The sequence below is a fragment of the Condylostylus longicornis genome, unplaced genomic scaffold (assembly GCF_029603195.1).
Source record: "Condylostylus longicornis isolate FDR11 unplaced genomic scaffold, ASM2960319v2 ptg000018l, whole genome shotgun sequence".
NCBI classification, from domain to species: Eukaryota; Metazoa; Arthropoda; class Insecta; order Diptera; family Dolichopodidae; genus Condylostylus; species Condylostylus longicornis.
Window position 1 is genome coordinate 871838 of NW_026577987.1, and position 22283 is coordinate 894120.

The 22283-nt window shown below is 26.1% G+C and overlaps 1 protein-coding gene across 3 annotated transcripts; it reads left to right on the plus strand.

Annotated features, from left to right (window-relative positions):
- Window positions 1-531: 531 nt before the first annotated feature.
- On the plus strand, window positions 532-20987 carry LOC129606186 (proton-associated sugar transporter A-like). Of its 3 annotated transcripts, none has more exons than XM_055516340.1 (7): window positions 532-605; window positions 18568-18745; window positions 18824-19670; window positions 19792-20154; window positions 20223-20353; window positions 20420-20594; window positions 20651-20987. In XM_055516340.1, the coding sequence occupies exons 2-7, from the start codon at window positions 18621-18623 to the stop codon at window positions 20873-20875; spliced, it is 1866 nt and encodes a 621-aa protein (XP_055372315.1). In that variant the 5' UTR covers window positions 532-605; window positions 18568-18620; the 3' UTR covers window positions 20876-20987. The 3 variants fall into 3 exon arrangements, with proteins under 3 accessions (XP_055372315.1, XP_055372314.1, XP_055372316.1); XM_055516339.1 differs by lacking the exon at window positions 532-605 and adding an exon at window positions 882-970; XM_055516341.1 differs by lacking the exon at window positions 532-605 and adding an exon at window positions 882-970 and having other exon boundaries at window positions 19795-20154.
- The last annotated feature ends 1296 nt before the right edge of the window (window positions 20988-22283 follow it).

Consider the following 22283-nt stretch of genomic DNA (forward strand, 5'->3'; position numbering starts at 1 on the left):
ACATAACATAATACGAGTATAACAATTAAATTTCACATGTAAATGTTTTTAAAGTGTAAAATTTTTGAAATTTTGTTATGTATATTTAATAATAATTTAATCTTTATATGAATTTTCATTTCATTAACATCCCATCATATTTAAGTTACTATAAAAATAAAGAATAGGAAAATATTTTTATTTATAAGATTTACAGTTTTATTTTGAATAACGGAATGAAATGTCATTAAAAAGTAAAGGAAATTGAAAATAAAAGAAATTAAAGCGAAAATTTTTGTAAAATTAAATTTGGGTTTGAAACGTTAAAGAAGAGCTATGTAAAAAAATTCTAAATGTTCTAATTGAATATCAAGAAAAAAAACAAATGTGTGATTATTGGTGATTATGCTTTTTTATATTTAGTTTATTCTAATTTATTGAAAAATAATACATATAAAATTTGTGCTAAATTTAAAATTTGAAGTTTACTAAATAATTTTTGTAATTTTTATATTCTTTTTCTAATGAACATAGTGAAAGTGATGCAAGAATGTTTTAATTTAACATTTTTATTTTTTCTTTTAAGTGAAATTCATTTTAAATATTTCAACTTCAGTGCAATAAATGTAAGTTATAAAAGAAGACATTTAAAAAATCAATATTTAATGTAAAAATCATTAATATTTTCAAAAAAGTTAAAAATTAAATTTTTATAATTGCAATAAATTTAAATTAAATTTAAATATAAATTAAAAAATACATACGAAAACAAAAGGATTTCCTTTGTGATTAACAAAAATATTTTCAATTTTTTTTATGGTATATACATATAAAATTGTATGAGTTTAATTGAACTATAGTTGCATTCGATTATGTTAATTATAAGATATTCTGAAACACTACAATTTTAAATTCAAAACATAAAAAGGTCTAATTACTTATTGTGTTCTGAACTAAAAGCAATTATACTTAAATTTATTTATGTAAAAAGGTGAGAATAAAATTTATTGTTTGTATTTGCAACTTAATATTGGTGTTAGTTTAAATACTACACTTTAAGTTTAATTCCTAATATTGTAAATACCGTTAATGTATTTTTATTTAATTGGTTTAAATAAAATAAGTTTAAATAACAAATACATACGTACATATGTATATTTAAATTTATAAGAGCAGTAAAAATTAAATTAATGCAATTTTTGATTATGCTGTAAATAAAAGTTTAAAAGTTAAGTTATTAAAGTTGTGAATGAAGTGTGAACTGAGTTGAAAATTGAGTTTTTAAGCAATTATTTTTCTATTTTCTAAAATAAAGTTGATTATTTTAGTGGTCTTACTTATTTTTCTTTTTTCTAGAGTTTGATTTAATTTAAAAACATCAAATTACTGCTGTTGTTACATTATTTAGTAAAAATTTTTTGTGGTTATGGGTTGATAAATAATTGAGGTTTTAACTCAAAATTTATAACAAATTTAAATGAAAATTTATTAAGCATTAATTGAAATTTACATATCAATAAATATTTATTTTGAATTTATTTTAGGTATATATGATGATATTATTAATAAACCAAAAAATCATAAATCATATGTTTTCGCTATCATAATACTCTAGGCCAATAACTCGTGTAAACATATAGAAAAATTGACATGCGAATCAAAAACATGGAGTATTCGTTTTTATACAGATTCGAATACATTTTGTGTATGCAAGACACAAAACCAGTGGCGGGCCAAATGAGGGGGGGGCTCTAAGTGGTAAAAATATCTGGGCCCTTAAAATCAAATTACACAAAAAAAAAGAAAGGTTTTCGTGAATTAGGTGAACATAAGTGTTCTCACATTTAAATTAGTGAACATCTCACATTTAGATATTCCTAAAAATATGAAAGTAAAATTCCGTATTTCCAGGTTTATGTAAAAGAATTTATTCAAATTTTGGTCTTTTTAAATACGAAATTTACTTCCATGTCGAATTATTTTGCATAAAATTTATAAAAAGTTAGTTCACCCAGCAGTTAGTTAGTTAGTTTGCACGGCTCCCCGAAGGGTACACTTAGGCCACCCAAGCCCGTTGTAGTGCAGCCGGATCTTTCTCTTCTCCGTCATTAGAACCAGTCCGAGTTCCTCAGAATTAGTTCACTTAGTAAACTAGTTCATCTGGTAAAATTATTGAAAAATTGATAAAAAATAACACAAACTAGACAAACCAATTTATTTGAATCTTGCTTCATTTACAGTTGAAACGTACTTTTAGAGAGTTGAACTACAATAAAATACAAATGGTAAAAATTTATTGTGATTTTTTTAACTTAATTTTTGAACATTTATTTTCTGAGAATAAAAATATTTACAAAAAATTTGTATTTGCTATTTCGCAAAAATTATGTTATTAAAAAAATTAATTATGCAAAATAAAAAAGGTATGAAAAATATCAAACGCAAAAAAAAATTTTAAAAATTGGTTTCAAAACAAATTCCTTGGCACTAGAAAAATTCACACCATTTTTTCGGGCGCTTGAAAGCTCGCTTCCCCCCTCCCCTGAGCGTTTAGTTTGCCTGTCATATAATTTGCCACTGAGGAAGGTATCTGTAAAACTGAATAATAACACAAAACAACAAGAATTATAAAAAAATATTGGTAATGAAGTTCAAGAAATTAAGCTTATATGTATGTAAGTATGCCTTAAATTCGTTTAAAAATAAATGAATCTTCTGTTCAACAAATTCTTTTTTCGATGTGTATTAATTCAATTAAAAGCACTATTCGATTTAAAAAAGCAACCTAATTAACCGTATCATCTTATTTTTTTCATAAATATTTAGAATTAATAGTTGCAAATTTCTTTTATTTTATTGAATTCGTATGGTGTTCTGTCTAATTTTGTTTTTTAAGGCGAAGCTAAAGTACATAATTAGAATTCATATAGTCTGTTTGTATATTATAATTAGATTTTTCAATAAAAATAATTTTCTCAACGACATAATTTCACATGCTAAAAAATGCTGACAAACATTTAAGGCCACTTTGGAATGTTATAGTTTTTGAATCCTACCACGTACTAAGATGTTGTAATTTTCACTTTTTATATACAAATTTATTTACAATTACCCAATTGCTTCAAAAATAATTTAGTTTTCTTAAAAATATCGGGTACAACCATAAATTATCACTTTCATTATTATTATCACACTTAATGAGTTATGTAAACTTACTAATATTTTTAATAAATATGGAAATGTTCAAATTTTAAATCAAAAAAATATGTTTAATATTTTTCATATTTTGTCTTAAGAAAGTTTTCATAAACCGAGCATAAAAAATATTTGTTCAAAATATTCTAGAGATTTTTTAAATTTGTTTCGAAAAAACTACATTTTGTTTTTAAGAAGGACTGTATTTTAATACTAGGTCCTGTATTGTAATTAATGAATTTTGTTTAAGTGCATACGCAATTTGACTTTAAAACAAGCTTTTTATGTCGAATCGAATATTTGAAACATAGAGACTTTTGGTATGACATATTCAAACTCTTTCCATAGTATGGGCGTTTTTTACATTAAAACATATTGGAATCTCTTCAAAAATTCTTATATACATTATAGTCATCTCATTATCACATATTATAGGCATTACATATTATAGTTTCTAGAAGTCGTGCAAATATTGACCATTAATTTATCTTTCGTTTCATCGTTTATTAGCAATGAATCTGATATTCAACTTCCTAATTAATGAACGAAAACGCCCTACAGGGAAAACAAACGTCAACTTGATTTCCAATATTTTCTTTAATCTTATTGTATTATGCTTTTCAATTTTTTTATTGTTTGTTGCCATAATATATTCTGACCTTATTTTGTTAACACACTCTTTTACTGATTTTTAATATAAATATATTATAGTTTTCTTGACATATTTTGTCATAAATTAAGGTTAAATGACTTAATGCTGAAAAGCTTCCCGACAGTGTTAGCGAAATATTAAAGTAATAACAATCATCACAGCAATGTAATTTATATTTTATAAGTGTAAGTAACTCATAATATTTTGAGAACACATTTGATTCAGGATTTAAGCTGGCAATTGTATAAATGAACGAGAATAGGTAGGGTATTCTCTAATTTCAGTGACACCTGTGTGAGTGAGTAATTTCAAATGTTGAACACCATCTTATAGGTCCTCTTGTATTATTGCACTTATTACACTATTTCAGATATACATGACAGTTTACTATATAAACCCATACAATTTCAAAGACTTTTGACGAAAATAATGACCAAATTACCAATTTTGTTTGTGAAAAATTTCAGTGCTGTAGTTTCAATAGTTTCTATAATATAGAACCGACTAACTTTTGAAATGGCATGACAGCTACCATAACGAGTCTTGCAATTTGAATGATTTTTTATTATACGTAAGAGCCTTAACAATATATTTGTTCGTGCGCATTCTTAAAACTATACCTTCATTGTATGGCAAATATCATAAGCGATTATGACATATCAACCGTTTTCACCGAAGACAAGGGAGATTTTTTCATTTGTGTTTTTGCAAAATTCGAGTATATATACTGATATTTCAAAAGTGTCTAAAATCTGACAAAATAACGTTTGGAGTTACATGGTACATTTAATTTTTTGATATGATCTAAGTTGGTGATTCTACACCTCTTTTTTGCTGGTGGTCTCAAAAAAGACAAAAATTGCAAACGAGGTCTTTTCCTTTTTTTTAAAAATACCTTTATTTTGTAATCTTTTTCATTATATATTTTATACAATATATGTATGTATATACACATCAGTAAAAGAAATTGCATCAGTAAAAAATTATGCGTTATTGTTCTAAATTTCTTTAGCATCATATTGATTCTTAAGGAATTTAGAATAAGAAGTTTTATTTGCTGAGATTATTGCTTACATTGATACTGCTGTCAGTAACTGATTTCAAATTAAGGATACTTAATCATAAAGTTTGTTATTTGCAAGAGCAAAGTATGAAAATAAATGTTTTTCTATACCAAGAAATACTGCTCTAAGCTTTAAAATAAAATGCGTATCTATTGTTTACCATTAAATCCACTTGTAAAAATATACTTATGTAGGTAATAAATTCTTAATACAAATATTTACTTTCATGTAAAGCCCTTAAAATGTTTGTAATATAATAACATATGTGTTTGTATATATGAAATGTATGTAAATAATAAAAACAATCCATAACAGAAAAAGCTAAAATAAATTTTAAAGTGTGGTTTACGGAGTTTCTATTAAGACAGATAATAATTTTTTTTCGTTTAAATAATAAATTTTCAACTTTTGGAAAAATTCTAACTTATAATCAATTCTCACTTTCATAAAATCTTAACAAAAGTTTGGTGGTGGTCGCAAACCGCTGACATGGTGGTCGCAAACCAATTTTAGCAATTGGTCTATTATTTGCTATCTTAGCCAAAGACCCTGAATAAAAAGATAGAAAATCTAAGAATCTAAGATAGTCTAAGATAGAAAATAATTTCCCCTGAAATTATTTGCTATCTTGACCAAAGACCCTGCATATTTATTTAATAAAAAAATTTCTTCAACGTTCGTTCTATTAAATTAAAAATAATATATTCCTTCATTTTAATTACATTAGTTTTCAGACTGAATTATTAGAACAAGTCTTTTAAAAACCAATTATTTTAAAGATGCCATCTTTTAATAAAGAAGAAAAAATTTGTAAAAAGAACCGAAATATCAAAAGAAATTAATTTATTTTTATTGTTTTCTGTCATTACTTAAAACGATTAAGAATTTATAGCTGGTTTCATAATTTTTTTGCTTTCGAAATACTGCAATTAAAATAAAATCAATTGTATAATAAACTCTGTAATTAAATATGAAAACTTTTTAATTTATTAGATCTATTTTCAGTCATATAAATTATGACAGCCCATTTTTCCATCTCTTATTTAATATTTTGCAAATTAATTGAAATTTCTTTCAGTACTGCCAGTTGCAATGTCATTATTTTTTAAAATACCTTTATTTTGTAATCTTTTTCATTATATGTCATTATTTTTTGTCTCTTAAACTTAATCCTCTAATTATTAAGTAAAACATTGACATTTTTTTATTAAATCGAAATTTCACCAACTACCTTTACATAATAATACTAATTATATTTATATAATGTTTATAGCTGATTTCAATCAATACATATTTTCTTATTTATATATATATCAACTTAATTAATGTTTACTATATTATTATTTAATAATTGAAAATTAAAAAAAAACAAATATGTATTTTTTTCTTCTAATTGAAGAAAATCAGCTTTGATAAAGTGCGTATGTAGCGCACGAAATATATTAGCGAAAAATAAAAGTATTTTATTCCGAATAAAAGGAAGTTTTCTTTTCACACCAATAAAAAAAAAAAAAATTATATTTCGGAAAAATTATCAACCATTGAAAAAAAAATTTTTTAAATATGTATTATTTTTTTTAACAAATCGAATCCTACATACTAACTAAAAACTAAATTTACACTGAGAATGTTACGAATTTAACCACCAATATTAGTTCCGTTTACATTTTTTATTTAAATCTACCAGCGAAATATCCGTACTATATCCGGACCAAAAAGAATTTTTTTATCCCTTGGCCTGCGTCATATATGATAAAAAACTGGAATTTTATTTTCATTTTGGAAGAAATTAGCACTATTCAGAAAGCTTCCAGGGGAATGGGGTTTATTGAGAGTTGTATGTACAGAGTTTCTAAAATATTTTTTATTTTGGAATATCGAATGATATATAAAAGAATTACTCTGTATTTGATTTCTCCTTTTGAAATGATTGCGAACCAATGATATAATAAAACTATTAATTCTTATAATTCTCAAATTATAAATATTCATTTTAGATATGTAGTGTTTATAATTTGTATCCGATTTTCTATGTCTTTTCAAACAAGCCCTTATACATTTTCTTTCTAAAATTCTAATTTTTTCCATCACGGAAGCATTTATATTGTACCATATGGGACAAACGTATGTTATAATAGGTCTAATTAAACTTTGATATGTTATAACTTTAACTCTGGATGAAAATATTTAGAACAAGTAAAAACGTTTCAGTCGGTATAAACCGATTGAATTATATCCTGCACCTTTCGTTGTTGTATAGCAATTACTCGAACCTGTGAAACCATTCTGCAGAATTTTCGTGGATATGTCTGAACTTTAACTGGACACACAACTGCCAGGTTTCAAGAATCTGACTTTATTATTTTTCTAAATATTTAAAATAAGCTTTTGGACTTGTATGGGAGGTACTCGAACTTGTCAAGCAATTCAACCAAAACTTCAAAATTATGTCTGACCTATAACTGGGCACCCAACTGCCAAGTTTCATGAATCTGACTTTATTATTTTTCCAAATATTTAAATTTAACTTCTGGAGTTGCATGGCAATATCTACGTATTCATGAAATACTAAGTGAACGTTTTTTGGCCAACTTTTTCAAAAATCTTACTGATGCTAGGTGTCAAGCTTATAGGCCTATAATGGTCAGGATTCGTTGGATCCTTGCCAGGCTTTCTTACTGCAACTATTTTGCCGTTTTTCACAGATCTCGAATTAAATATAACAGTATAAGCTTTAATAATCTTTTCAGAAATTTGCTTTAAAATTATATTAGGAACTTTATCTATTCCTGAAGATTTTTTGTTTTTTTAGTCCTGCAAAAATATCCTTTAACTCGTTAGTTCTAATAAAATAATTATTTACTGTATCTTCTTCATTTAATTGATCTGATTTTAAATTATCTGAGAATATAAAAATATGACGCAGTGTCGATGAACGTTCTTCAAAATTCTGCACTTCTACATTTACTAAATTCTCTATTTCATGATTATTGCTTAAATTTATTAGATGTCTATTTTCAAAAATGTGCCAAGTATATTGCCATTTGGATACTATTGTCTATATTATATCCGTTATACTACGCATATTTACAATACCAACAGAAACATCTTAAATGCTCAAGTAAGAAAAAGTGTTAAGTGTTTAGTCATTTATTTGAATAAGGTGAATTATTAGTATTATCAAACTGGAATTACAATCTGTGTAATATTTTAAATAATGAGAATATTTAAAATATTATAACAAAACTTTTTTTTTAATATACAATTACAATAACAATAATACTTTAATACTTGAAACAAAAATTACACTTACATTGTGCTCTTAAGAATTAAATAAATACAATCTTTAAAACTTTAATTTTGAAAAGTCATTGACATTTTTATTTGGAATTATGTGAGCTCCTCTTATCTTATCAATAATTCAAGGTGACCTCAGGGTGATTTAATAAAATACTAAAATAATTTAATTCAACCAATATTACAAAAAAAATTTGTAAATACATATTGTTCAAAAAATACATATTGTTCAAATTAACAATAATGTACGCGTCTGCATGTGACCCAATTTAATTTTGTTCCAAATGTTATCAATGTTATTTCCGTACATCGGCGTATACAGGGTAGTCTTCGATTGATGTTAAAGTTCTTGAGAGTGATCGCTTGGACAGAAGTTTTTCAATCTGATTTTTTTAACCTTCTAAAACTACTCGCAGGCGTCTGAACCACAGCAACTTGATCCATCCCACCGTCCCTACTGTTGAATACCATCAACATTTTTTTAACATTCTTTTCAACATTGTTTAAATTAGTTAAAACAATAAAGTTGGGTCAAACCAATGGTTTGTATTGTAGCACTTTTCCCTTCAACAAGTGAAAATACTGCTTTTAAATACAGTCTACGTATATCTACCGCTGTTAAAATTATTGTCATTTATAAACAAAACTATTTTTAGGATTGCATATATTTAGGATGAACCATTTTTGCAGTCTTTGAAATAAAGCAAGAATTACTTCAAGAGGGGTTAAAATAATGCTCGATTTTAAGGGTTTAATTGCGTGAGTTAAGAAAAATAATAATATTTGCTAATGTCATGGAACTTACCGTTAGCTTTTTGCGTTTATATAAATTTGAAAAAGCTTCCGGTTTCGGAAATATAAGCTGTCAAAAATTCAAATTTTATAAATTTCAAGAGGCGATAACTTGAGAGGGAGTGGAGATGGAAAAAAATGTTCTTCTAACAAAAAAAACTATTTTTTAGTATCTGAAAGATGCTAAGATTTCAGGCTCCAGCAACCGGGTGTCTAGAAGTAAAACGACTTCAAAAATTTGGAAAGAACGGATTTTAGATAACGGTAAGTTTGAACGGCCATTTTGTTTTTTTAAAGTTTAACTATAGTAAACTGCGATGGGAGAAGCAAGCTACTAACTTTCTGCGTTGCAAAATTTGAAAAATGCTTGCGGTTTCACTACAACAAATAGTTAAAAAATGGAATTTTTAGGGTCTTGGGGGGTATAACTTCTAGAGGGGGGAGATAGGTGAAAATTTTCTTCCACAGAAATAAGTTTTTAGTAAAGGTCTATCTACATATAAAATTTCAGCTTTCTATCTTCAAGGGTGTAGAAGTTTGGTAAACATGTCCACGGAGGGACAGACGGATAGACAGAGTGAAACTAATAAGCATTTTTTTGCAAAATTTTTTTGGAAAAGTGCTAAAAACTGCTCATACAGATTAGTGTACAAAAAAGAACCAAGTGTATATTGTATTATAGAGTTTGCTTTGGTGTTCATATAATAATGAATAAAATTATGTTAATTATCAATTTGAGACTATTACGCACATTTCTTTTTAATCTTCATAATGATTCATTTTAATTTGCTAAGCTCTTTCGAGACATAATTTTTTCTAATTGAATAAAATTATCTAATATTTGAATTTTTTGAGGTTTGAATATTATATAGAATATATTATATAGTATATACTTATACTATATCATATAGTATGTATACTATATACATAAATGTATACATTTATATCATATAGTATACATATATAGTACATAATATATTCAACTATCTATACACATGTATGCACATACATAGACGAAGCGATGGAACAGAATTTTTTTCTACTTCCCTTTTTAAAGAAATATCAATTTTGCAATCATGCGCTATGATAAAATGATCAAAAAACGGAATCTATAATATGTGTTTTCCCTTTTATTGATTTAAGCCTTAAAGATTTACAAAATTTACGTTTAATTCATTAAAAATAAAGTTGGGTCAAACCAATGGTTTGTATTGTAGCACTTTTCCCTTCAACAAGTGAAAATTCTGCTTTTAAATACAGTCTATGTATAGCTATCACACTATTAAAATTATTTTCATTCATATACAAAACTATTTCTAGGATTGCATATATTTAGCATGAACGATTTATGCAGTCTTTGAAATAAAGCAAAAATTAATATAAAAAGGGGTTAACATAATGCTCGATTTTAAGGGTTAATTGTGTGAGTTAAGAAAAATAATTATATTTTTTAATTTCACGGAATTTACCGTTAGCTTCTTGCGTTTATAAAAATTTGGAAAAGCTTGCGGTTTCGGAAATATAAGGTGTCAAAAATTCAAATTTTACGAATTTCAAGAGGCGATAACTTGAGAGGGGGTGGAGATGCAAAAAAATTTTCTTCTAACAAAATGAACTATTTATTAATATCTAAAAGTTCCTAAAATTTCAAGCTTCTACAGTCTGGGGTCTAGAAGAAAAACGACATCAAAAATTTGGAAAAAAAGGACTTTAAATAACGGTAAATTTGAGCGGCCATTTTGTTTTTCTTAAGTTGAACTATAGTATACCGCGCAAAGGGAAGCAAGCCACTGCCTTTCTGCGTTTGCAAAATTTCAAAAATGCTTATGGTTTCATTGCAACAAATATTTAAAAAAGGCCATTAGGGTTTTGGGGGGGTATAACTTCTAGAGGGGGGAGATAAGTAAAAATTTTGTTCTACGGAAATAAGTTTCTAGTGAAGATCTATGTACGTATTAAATTTCAGCTTTCTATCTTCAAAGGTGTAGAAGTTTTGTAAACAGACACACGGACGGACAGACGGACGGACGGATGGACGGACGGACAGAGTGAAACTAATAAGTACTTTTTTCAAAAAATTTTTTGGAAAAGTGCTAAAAAGAAAATAGAAAAGTATTAACATCAAATAAATATTTGCGATATATTAATTTTATTTTAATATGACTAAAATCTGTTTTATATTATTGGATTTGGGTGAAATTTTAATATTTTGTAATCGTAAACTATTATAATTGGAGAAATACCTGCCAGAGTTATGTGTAGTTAGTATAGGAAACATACGTTGGTAGGTGGCATACTAATAAGAAATATTCGCGGGAATTAAAATTTGCAAAGGAAAAAAGATATATATATACGTTAATTTATAAAATATTAGTGAATATATAGATAGATTGTTTGTTTTTAATAAATAATATTAGTAAAATAACAAGGTTTACCATATTAATTAAAATATAATTAATATAGTAGTATAATTATGCAAATTAATCTATTGAAAGTGACAACGGGTATAGATACATAGTTAAATAAACTCAAATTTCCTAATATCATAAGTAATTAATGTAAATCTCCTGTAATAATATAAAAATTTCATATATTTATTTTGTAATACAATGTGATTAAAATCAATGCATATATATTTTTAAATTAAAAGTTTTTGGGATAAATTTAAATAACTTTGGAAAAAGTGAAAATTAATAAACGAAAACTTTTTATATAAATCGTTAGAAAATCATGTTTTCGCAGTCATTTCCAATTTTATTACCATTTCCAATTGATGTGTCCGTAATTTGCTATTAAAATTTTGAACTATTTCTTCAAATTTAAAATTTATTTTGTTAAATTTATTAAGAAAAATTTTGCGAATGATTAATTTGATACATTTGAAGTTATTCTTTTTTAAAAATTTAAAATTTAGTGTTATAACTGTTTTAAAAAGAAGGTGTAATTTAACATTAAAATTTAAATTGAAAGTGTGAAAATAAAAAAGTAATTACTTAACTTTTTATAGTGAAGAAATTATTTTCTTTTGAGATTAAAAAGAGGAGTAAGATTAACTTATAAATTGCATTTTTCGTATGTTTTTTTAACACACGTTTTACTGCAAAAACTATGGGAGATAGAAGAAAATGCTATATGGGTTTACTTTTAGATCTCGTTGTAGCACATTGAAAAAAACAAAAAAAAAATAACACAAATTTTCAAGAAATTTCGAGTTTTAAAAAAAAAAATTAAAAAAAAAAACAAAAATTCTGATTTTTACGAGTTCTATCTCAAAAATTATAGCTCAAATCAAATTGATTGTAAGATCGAAAACTAAAAGCAATCAATCGCCTGTGAAACTGGCTGCCGATCGTTTCGAAGTTATGAGCATTTATTTTTATTCGGAAACAATGTGGTAGATAGGAAAAATACATTTTCCAAAAATAAATGCAATGTTACAAAGTTTAAGTTTTACTTTTAATATTACAAAATTATGTAATTTAGTTCAAATTAAAAAATTTGTTTTCCATCAAGTTGTTTTTGCTTTCATTCGTTTTTATTCAATTTGCTTTTATTTAAGTTGATGTCCATCAAATTTCAAGTCCTTTCCAGTTTTCATTTTACATTGTGTAAGGACTCGAAAAGGGTTTAGTTTTGATTGCCTTTTGATAGGTGGAATCCATTATTTACTGTACCGGTTTGCCAAACTGTACTACTTATCAGAATCATCCATTAAAAGCTTTGTAAGACAGAAAATTTAAACAGAATGGGTACTTTCAAAATGCACGGTTCGTCTTGGTAATCCAACTGTAATATAATGTAATTTAATATTGTGATCCTTGAAATTTGTGGAAAATAAATGTCCCCTTTTATTTGTTATAGTTCTGATGGGATAACAAAAAGTTTCTGCGATAATTTAAAGTTTTTGTATAGCTGCATTACTTGCAGAAAAAATATATTCGCAATTGAGTACCTATAAGTTTCTAGATGACACTCGCTTTTAGGTATCGGGTTTAAAAAGAATTAATTATTGCTCGGGTTTAATAAGAACTTTTCTTTCAACGAGTTTGCTGGGATGTTGTTTTCTATAATTTCTTGCAATTTCTTATGGTGAAAATTACCTCTGTCGTGAATTTCTGTAAACGAAAAATGAGAAATTATTATTTATGTTTTTGAAAAGTATTTTTTCTTTTAATGTAAAATCTTAATGCGGCTTGTGCTTTAGTATAAGAATTATTGGCACTAAATGTTCGATATACATATTTAAGATATAAAGATATAATAAAACAAATTAACAAAAATATTGCAAGATTCCTGCTCAAGGCATCTACAAGACGCATCTTGCTATCACTTCCATGCTCAATTTCGTAATCAATTTCTTCATTCAATAGTAAACATCTTGCTACTCTAGTTCATAAATCTTTCTTCTTCATAGTGCATGTAAAAGGTTGGCAATCTTTTACAATTTTAAAAAGTGGACCTAGTAGATAAACTGAAACTTTTTTAAAGATTTAATAATAGCTCATATGAACTACAATTTGTTTTCTATATTATTAGTCCTAATTAAATTAAGAATGCTTATTAATTTACTAAAATAATATACATACGTAATGAAGAAGGCCATTTTGAGAAACTTTTTGGAGTAAAACTTAACTAAAACTACATTGCGACGCATCTGTGTGCAACTCTGTGTATGTTCCATATGCGAAAATCCATATTGTCAATTGTTAATTGAGTAGTCTTTTTGAATAAATAACTTAAAGGTTTTGCTCTTATGAAAACATTTGGGTTAAATTTTATAATGTAATGGGCTAGTCTCAAAAAACTTTGCAGCTGTTTAGTAGTTGTAGGTACTGGGAAACTTGTTGTTGATAGTTCCTTCCGTAAATTGATGCCCAGTATATACAATTTGATTCAATTTCTCCACATTCAATCTTTAACTTCCAGCACTTTCTGAAGATGATCAATGCTCTTACCGTATTCAATAATGTATAACATTAATGTAAATTATGAGATGTCCTTGTGCGATTAAATTTCTAAAAATAAAATTAAACATTTGGATAATTACAAAGTCCAAAGGAACTCTGATAAATTCGAATTCCCTGGGTGATAATAAATGATGTACAGTTTCTACTCGATTTATCTCTATCAATATTAAAAAATCCATTTTCTAGATCCAAAACTATAAAGAAATTCATTTTTTGCAATATGTTAATCTATTCCTCAATATTCGGTATGGGATACCTATTCTTAATAATTTTTTTTATTAATGCTTAGTTTAATAATTATAGTTCTATAGTCCACACACATTCTTTATGAACCCGTTTTTTTCTTTACTAACACAACTCCATAATCCGACGCACTTTCAGTTATTATATCACCTAACCATTGTTTGATCCGATTTTCTACAATCTTTTGTTCGTTTCTTCTTCAGTATTATTGGTACTACGGGTGTAAGCATGTTATATTCCACTATTTTTGATTTTATGATCTCGTTCGAAAATATTCTTTATTATTTTTATTTTCTCATTGACAATTTTTATCGCAGGTACTTTCAACAAATTTATTCCAATGTTCTTTTCAGCTATTATACAATTATTGTTTATAAAATGATTCTCAATATCTTTATACATATCTTGATTAATAGTTACATCAGCGACTAGACCGGGTATTGCTATTGGATTGATCTTGTAATTATAAAATTGATTTATGAATTTTAAATAGTTATATATTAGGACACAGATATTACTATCGGTATCAATTAAACAGTCAACAGAATATAATTTATTTTTGCCCTGATGCACATATTAGTATTTAGATAATTTTTTATAATAAAGTTCTCTCAAGCTACGTTGAAACTTTCTATTTCTGCAAAATTAATATTCACATTCGATAGTGTGTTATCAAATAAAGCTCTTTCATTGTCAAAAGTTATTGCTGAGCTACTTTTTTGCACCCTTCATCGGCGTCTAGCACTCATTATGTTAAACACTTCTCAAATCATCAACCTTTTCTTTTTATAATATTTTCTCTTACTCTACGTTCAACCTTTTTAACTGATTTAAATTTTTTTTAAATAATCTTATATTATAAAATATAGAGACCTGACCAGTGTTGCAGTGGTTATGGCACCGGTCCTTTAACTGAAGGGTTTCGGGGTCAAACCCCGATCAGGTCACTATAAAAAAATTTTCATATGTTCACAATTAATCCTAGGAGTGAAGAAGGAAAAAAAAAATAAAACAAAATATAGAGCGTTTCAATTTTGGGAAAAAAATTGCCATTTAAATTTAGAGATGGTAAGATACCGGTTTAGCCCATGTGTTTTTTAATATTTCTTTAAATAGAAACAATAATTTAATCTTTTTTTCCAAAATAAATGCAATGTTCGAAAATTGTATTTTTTGTTTTAATATTACAAAATTATACCATTCAATTGAAAACCAACCTTATCTTTATTTTTTTTATCATGCTAATTCTAAAGTTCTACATGAAAGTTAGTTTTTAATTGATTAATCGTATTAGACGATTATTTGAGTAAATGTATTTCAAAAGTAGAAAAATAAGATAGCAGAAGAGCTTCGTAAATTCTTCATAACAGATTTTTAATACTTACTGAATTACTAATACAGCTTGTTTAATTAATAGGCATTGTGCCTATTATTGTTGCTCTTATGTCTTTTCGTTATTACCGTAACATGATGCTACATAGCAATGATACGTTCAATATTGTTTTCTAACTTACGTAAAAACTACGAGATGAAGTGAAACTCTTAAGAATTGGTTTTATTTTAAAAAGAAATTAAAAAATATATTAATATTACACAATTAATTTGTTTTCTATTTATAAAATAATTTTTTGGACAATTCCCGACAATAAAAAATAATGATACAAAAAAAAATTTTTTTCTAGTGATTTAGAATAGATATTGGTTTGTTATACGGGGTGTTTCACATAAGGTGGCAAATAATTTCAGGGATGATAACTTGCTCGATTTCCAGCAAAAAATTGTATGTGTGGCGGCTTCGAGATACAGCTCGTCAAAGTCAGAATTTTTGTTTTTTTTTTGAAATTTTTTAAACAAAACTCGAAATTTCTCGAAAATTTTAGTTATTATTATTTTTTTTTTTTAGATGCGTTACAATGAGATCTAAAAGTTAATCCATTTATAATTTTTAGTTAATACAATTTTTTGCTGGAAATTGATGAAAGAATCGTCCTTGAAGTTATTTGTCACCTTACGCGGAACACCCTGTATAAAACATTGAAGATAATTTAAGTGAAACACAATTATAGAGATGTTTTATTAATGACCTTTTAAATGAGTTGGAGAAAAAGTTAAATTGAATGTAATTTTCTCTTAAAAAACAAAATTTACTTTCCAACTATGTTTTTATACCCTGCACTTCGTGAAGGGTATATTAACTTTGGTATGGGGTTTGTAACTACTTGAAGAAGTCATCTGCGGTATGGACATATGTATATATTCTTCGCCGATTCATAGTCCGATCGCACGATAACTCAAAAACGAATAATGCAATCGACACCAAACTTTCACAAGTTGTTTCTTTTGTGCCAAGAACGAACCCTATTGTAATTGAACTAATTCGGACAACGGGTTCGGGCAGCTGCCATACAAGTTCAAAAGCTAATTTTAAATATTTGGTAAAATAGTCTTGAAGTTTTGGTTGAATTGCTTGTCAGGTTCGGGTAGCTGCCATAGAAGTCCAAAAGCTAATATTAAATATTTGAAAAAGTAATTTCTATATAACAATGAAAGGTGCAGGGTATAATTCAATCAGTTTGTACCGACTGAAACGTTTTTACTTGTTTTAAGTTCAAGTGCAATATTTTAATCTTAATATAAAAATAATTTAGTAAGAGTTTAATGAACAATTTGTTTCATTAAGGCGATGTATTATAGATACAAACTGTTAAAGCTATGGTTATACATTTACATGTTATGCTTTGAATATAAAATAAAATTAAAAATAATAAGCAAATAATTTTCCTTTATATTATTTTCATTCTCAACAACAAAATAATCATGCAGCGTACAAATGTGTTTTAAAGTTTCAATATTATTCTTATAAGGATAAATTAAATTAACCTTTTTTCTATTCAATTGTTATATTTATTTGTAAAATTGAAAATTTCTCTTGAATATGGATCAATAAAATTTATTAACCCCATGTCAATTATACATTTTAATACGGTATATGATAAGCAAATGTAACAGAGTCATTCATATATTTGGATAGAATAAAATGTTTTAAAATTAAGTTTTAGCTTCAGTTTTATTTTTTATACTACTATATTTTATACTAATGTTTGAGATAAAAATGTTGTTTTGTATACAAGATGAAAAACGTATATAGAAAATTTATACAATAGATATTTTGTGGTTTATTAATGAGCGAAATGTGTTGTTTTGCCATCAATTTCATAAATTTGAAGACAAAATTATATTAGACAATTTTATAGAAATTGTAATTACAGATACAATGTTATCTCTTTGCCGGTATTAACATTTCATTTTAGTAAGCAAATCATACCAGAGTTCCGTAATACTTATAACAACATAATTCATCTTTAACGTAAATTATTGAATACATTTTAATCGAATTTAATGAAACTAAATTACTTATACATATATTTCCAAAATTATGAAAAAGTCATCAAAACTTAAATTTTATTCAGCAGAACCTGTTATAGCAGGATGGCGATAGAGTCAAGTTGTTTAAACAAACTTTACGGGGTAGACATGTTTTGTTAAATTAAACATAAATATTATCTTAACGTTCCGATCCTCACATTTACAGATCAATGAATAATGCCAATTTTTTGCTTTCAGTTTTAAATTCAGTTTTAAAATATTTCCCTTAAATAGTGTTTTCCCATTTGCAAAAAAAACTGTAACATTTATATAAACTGTAACAAAAATCAATTCCGGTATTGCTGGTTTCAATTGTTCAGAAATCTTAAATTGTTCTACATTCTATATAAAATTTTTACGACTTTTTATTTCTAAAAGTTTTTAGTGTTTTCAATACTAAAGGTTTTGCAAAACTTTAGCGTGACGTTTTTTTCTAGTAATAGCAAACTTCGTCTCTCAATAGGTCTAATTTTAAAAGGTTTTACTGTATATAATACTCATTATACTGTATTTACACTCATTTGTTTACTTCTTTAATATGATTTCTTGATGAAATTTAAAAGATTTATTTTTACTTACAGCGGATGAAGACAAGGGTTAACGTATCTTTAACAAAAATGTTTTTATTGATGGTTGATTTAAATATTAAATAAATCGATTGAATTTCATGATTTAATTGTATGTGCAAATTGATTTTCATTGTTTTTGTTCATAAACACACATGTTTTCGTGGCAAATTGCATTGATGCAAAATTTTTTCTCCAGATTTTTAATACCAGAATCTGGAAAAGATTTTTCTCTTGTCAATTACAATTGATTTGAATGCAAATTACTTTATATTAAGTAATACTATTAAATTAATAAAATATGGTCTGATTTAATAAAATCTAAATTTAATCCTAAATTATTCTTATACATTTTGTTAATAAATTTATTCTTATTCTAATTTCAGAAATAAAATTGGCGAAACGTATACACATAAAACTTCGATATTTAATTTTAAAAATGGTTGGCGTAACAATAGGTAATAATGAATCGAATATGAGCTGTGATCCAATAATGAAATATTTATATAAAATAAGAGAAGAACATGCTAGACAGCAAGAAAAGGATTATTCTCATGTATTTAGGTAAATCGCATGTCATTATGTAAATCTTTAAAAATATAATCTTGTTATTAATTTTTGTTTTCCTTTAAATTTTTGTAGAAAAAAATCACGTTTTGATTTGATTCGATTGTCTTGTATTATTGTTGGTATAGAATTTGCTTATGCAGCTGAAACAGCTTTTGTATCGCCTATACTTTTACAAATAGGGATAGATCATAAACATATGACAATGGTTTGGGGACTATCACCACTTTTAGGTTTTTTTGTCGCTCCATTTTTAGGATCAATAAGTGATCGCTGTAGGTTAGCGTTTGGGCGAAGACGTCCTCTGATATTAATTTTATCAGTTGGAATTTTATGTGGACTTTTATTAGTCCCACATGGTAAGGAATTGGGACAAGTTCTTGGAGATGTTGGAATAAACTACTTTTCAAATGAAACCGAAAGTCATGTTAATACAAATTTATCACAATTCGGAATAGCTGAGGCTTTAACAGCTCCACAGCTAATAGATGATTCATCATCAAATTATAAATTTGCTGTGATTTTAACAATTTTGGGAACAATTCTACTAGATTTTAATGCTGATACTTGCCAAACTCCATCTAGAGCATATTTGTTAGATGTTTGTATACCAGATGATCATGCTACTGCTTTGAGTATATTTTCAACAATGGCTGGAATTGGTGGATCATTAGGTTATGCAATGTGTGGCATTGATTGGGAATCGACATCATTTGGAGATTTTTTTGGAGGAAATATTAAGACAGTGTTTACAATAGTAACTCTATTATTTATGATGTGTTTTGTTATAACTGTAACAAGTTTTCGGGAAATTCCATTGCCCTTAATTGAAAAAGACTCCTTATTGAAACCAGTTTCAATTGAAGCAATCAAAAAGGAATCTGAAAAAGGGAAAAATGATATGATCTTTTATATTAAAGAGGTAAAATTTCATAAGCATTTTATAAATTTTAATGAAAATAAATTTTATTGCGACTACTTTTTTTTTTGTTAAAATATCATTATTTTTATTAAAATGTTTATTCACATTTTAATAATTCTAGCAGACTATGGCAATGGAATTGCAAAATTTAAATTGCACATTAAATGGTCACCCTACCGAAATTTCATTTGGTAGATATAAAAAAGTTAACACTGATGAGGAGAATGCTGATATAAATGGAAATATGGAGAACAAAGACTTTGGTGGTTTCGATAATGTTGAAAAAAATATTGACAATGATGACGAAGAAAATGAAAACGAAGAAAAAGTTTCGTTAGCAAAATATTTGAAAAGTATTGTAATTATGCCAAAATCAATGAGAATTTTGTGCTTAACAAATTTATTAACATGGATGTCACATCTTTGCTATTGTCTATATTTCACCGATTTTGTTGGTGAAGCTGTTTTCGGAGGAAAACCTTCAGTAACTTATTTTCGATACTAATGAAATATACAAAATACTAATAAAGATTTTTGCTATGAATTTTGTAGGAGGATTTGCAGTCTGAATCAAACTTAGTTTATGAGGAAGGTGTTAGATTTGGTTGTTGGGGCTTAGCAATTTATGCTATTTCTTGTTCAATATACTCAATGTGCACAGAAACGTTTATTCGTATATTTAGGTAATCATAATATAAAATATGACTAATTTCTTTTCATGAATCCACTTTTTTTTTTTAAATTTTTAGTTTAAAAAAATTTTATATTGGTGGAATGATAACATACACTGTTGGTATGCTAATTTTAGCTATTTGGCCGTCTAAACCTGGAGTTTTAGTTTTGAGTACAACAGCTGGTATAGTTTATTCTACATTATTTACAGTTCCTTATATATTGGTAGCAAAATATCATGCAAGTGGCTGTGTAAGTTTACAAGTAAAACATTTTAAATGTTTTAATTATTTTTATAATAATTGTAGTTTCAAGTAAAAAGGGGTGAAAATATTCAAATAAAACAAACACGTGGCTTAGGCACAGATGTGGCAATAGTATCAAGTATGTTATTTGTCGCACAATTAACAATTTCTCTCAGTATTGGTACTTTAGTTTCTTGGTTGGATACGACAGCAGGGGTATTATATGCGGCTAGCACATTTAGTTTGTTATCAGCTATATCAGCTCATTTTGTTTTATATTTAGATTAAAATAAATGTTTAGATGTCGCGAATTAAATTTTAATATTTTGTTATTATAATATTACTGCAATGCATTTTTTTATAATGAATAAACTCCAATTAGTTTAATAAAATAATGTTATACAAAAATTAATAAAGTTAAATTTGATTTGATATTGTAAGAAAAATATTGCATACTTTTAGGATTAGTAGAGAGCTTTGCATTTTTGAATGTGCGATTTTCCTAAATATAAAGCTTGCAATGCGAAGATTTTTTTGAATTTCATAAAAGTTTTGAACTTTTAAATAAGTTTTATTATTTGTAAAATTAATAAAATTATTTTTTTTGTTCCAATTCACATCATATTCCAAATCTCAAATAGTTTGATAATATTAATGATATTTCATATCATTAATACATACATATACCAAAAAAAATCACGGATTTTGCGATATGTTATATTTAAAGGTTGGATATTTTTCATAATGGGTTTCAATAATTTTAGCGTGTTGTTCTTTCCCGTAAGTACATATTGTTAAAACTGCACATGACAAGAAAAGGTAGACTTTAGAAATTATTCACTACTGACATATAGTCGTGATTTTTGAAAGGTCTTATATAATTTCTTTTGTAAATAAATTTATCTGTCAAAAAAACTTTTTTTTTCTGCTTAACTAAAAATTAAGAATTTTTGTAACTTTATTTAAGTTTAATTTGTACAGTTTAGATATTAAATAAGTTACTTATATAAATATACGTAAAATATATTGATAGTGAAACACAACGTAATTAGTGGTACCATGTTTCGAATTAACTAAGTTCAAAGCATAAACTTCATTTCTGAAAACACTTCTATACTCCTGAACTTATGTGCAGTAACTTTGAATTTGATTGAATTATATTAACGATATTTTAACAGTATAATGACCAAATAATTGAAAATCCGACTTTGCTATAAAACTAAAAGCTACCCAATTTGTTTTAAACAGCTTTCAGTTATAATCTCAGGCTTATTTCTTATGCAAAATTTTCAAATTTGTTTTTTAAAACAATATAAATAACTAAACATAAACTTATAGGTGAAAAAATTAAATACTTTCGTAATGTTTCATGTTCCTTCATTTCATTAAAACACATTTAATTCGTAACATTAAAATAGTTGCGGAAAATTCATATGTCAGCCGTCGTTTACAGACTCGTTGTATATTTACGTTAGGGATAAAAATTTTAAAAGCAAAAGAAAAAATTTGGACAAAAATTTTGGTTTTTCAACATGTGAAATCGAATTGAGCTAAAATGAAAATTTTGTTTAAAATTTGTATAATGCAATTTGAAATATTGTATTTTTTTTTTATTTTTATTGTTATTTTAGTATTATTTTTAGCTGAAATATTCTTAACTACTATAAAATTGATAAAATTTTTTTAAGTGTGCAAC

Excerpts from the sequence above, each read along its gene's own strand:
- LOC129606186 (XM_055516340.1), top strand. The coding sequence starts at position 18,621 with ATGGTTGGCGTAACAATAGGTAATAATGAATCGAATATGAGCTGTGAT. Across the intron at positions 18,746-18,823 it reads GATTATTCTCATGTATTTAG|AAAAAAATCACGTTTTGATT; the intron begins GTAAATCGCATG and ends AAATTTTTGTAG. Across the intron at positions 20,155-20,222 it reads TTTTCGGAGGAAAACCTTCA|GAGGATTTGCAGTCTGAATC; the intron begins GTAACTTATTTT and ends TGAATTTTGTAG.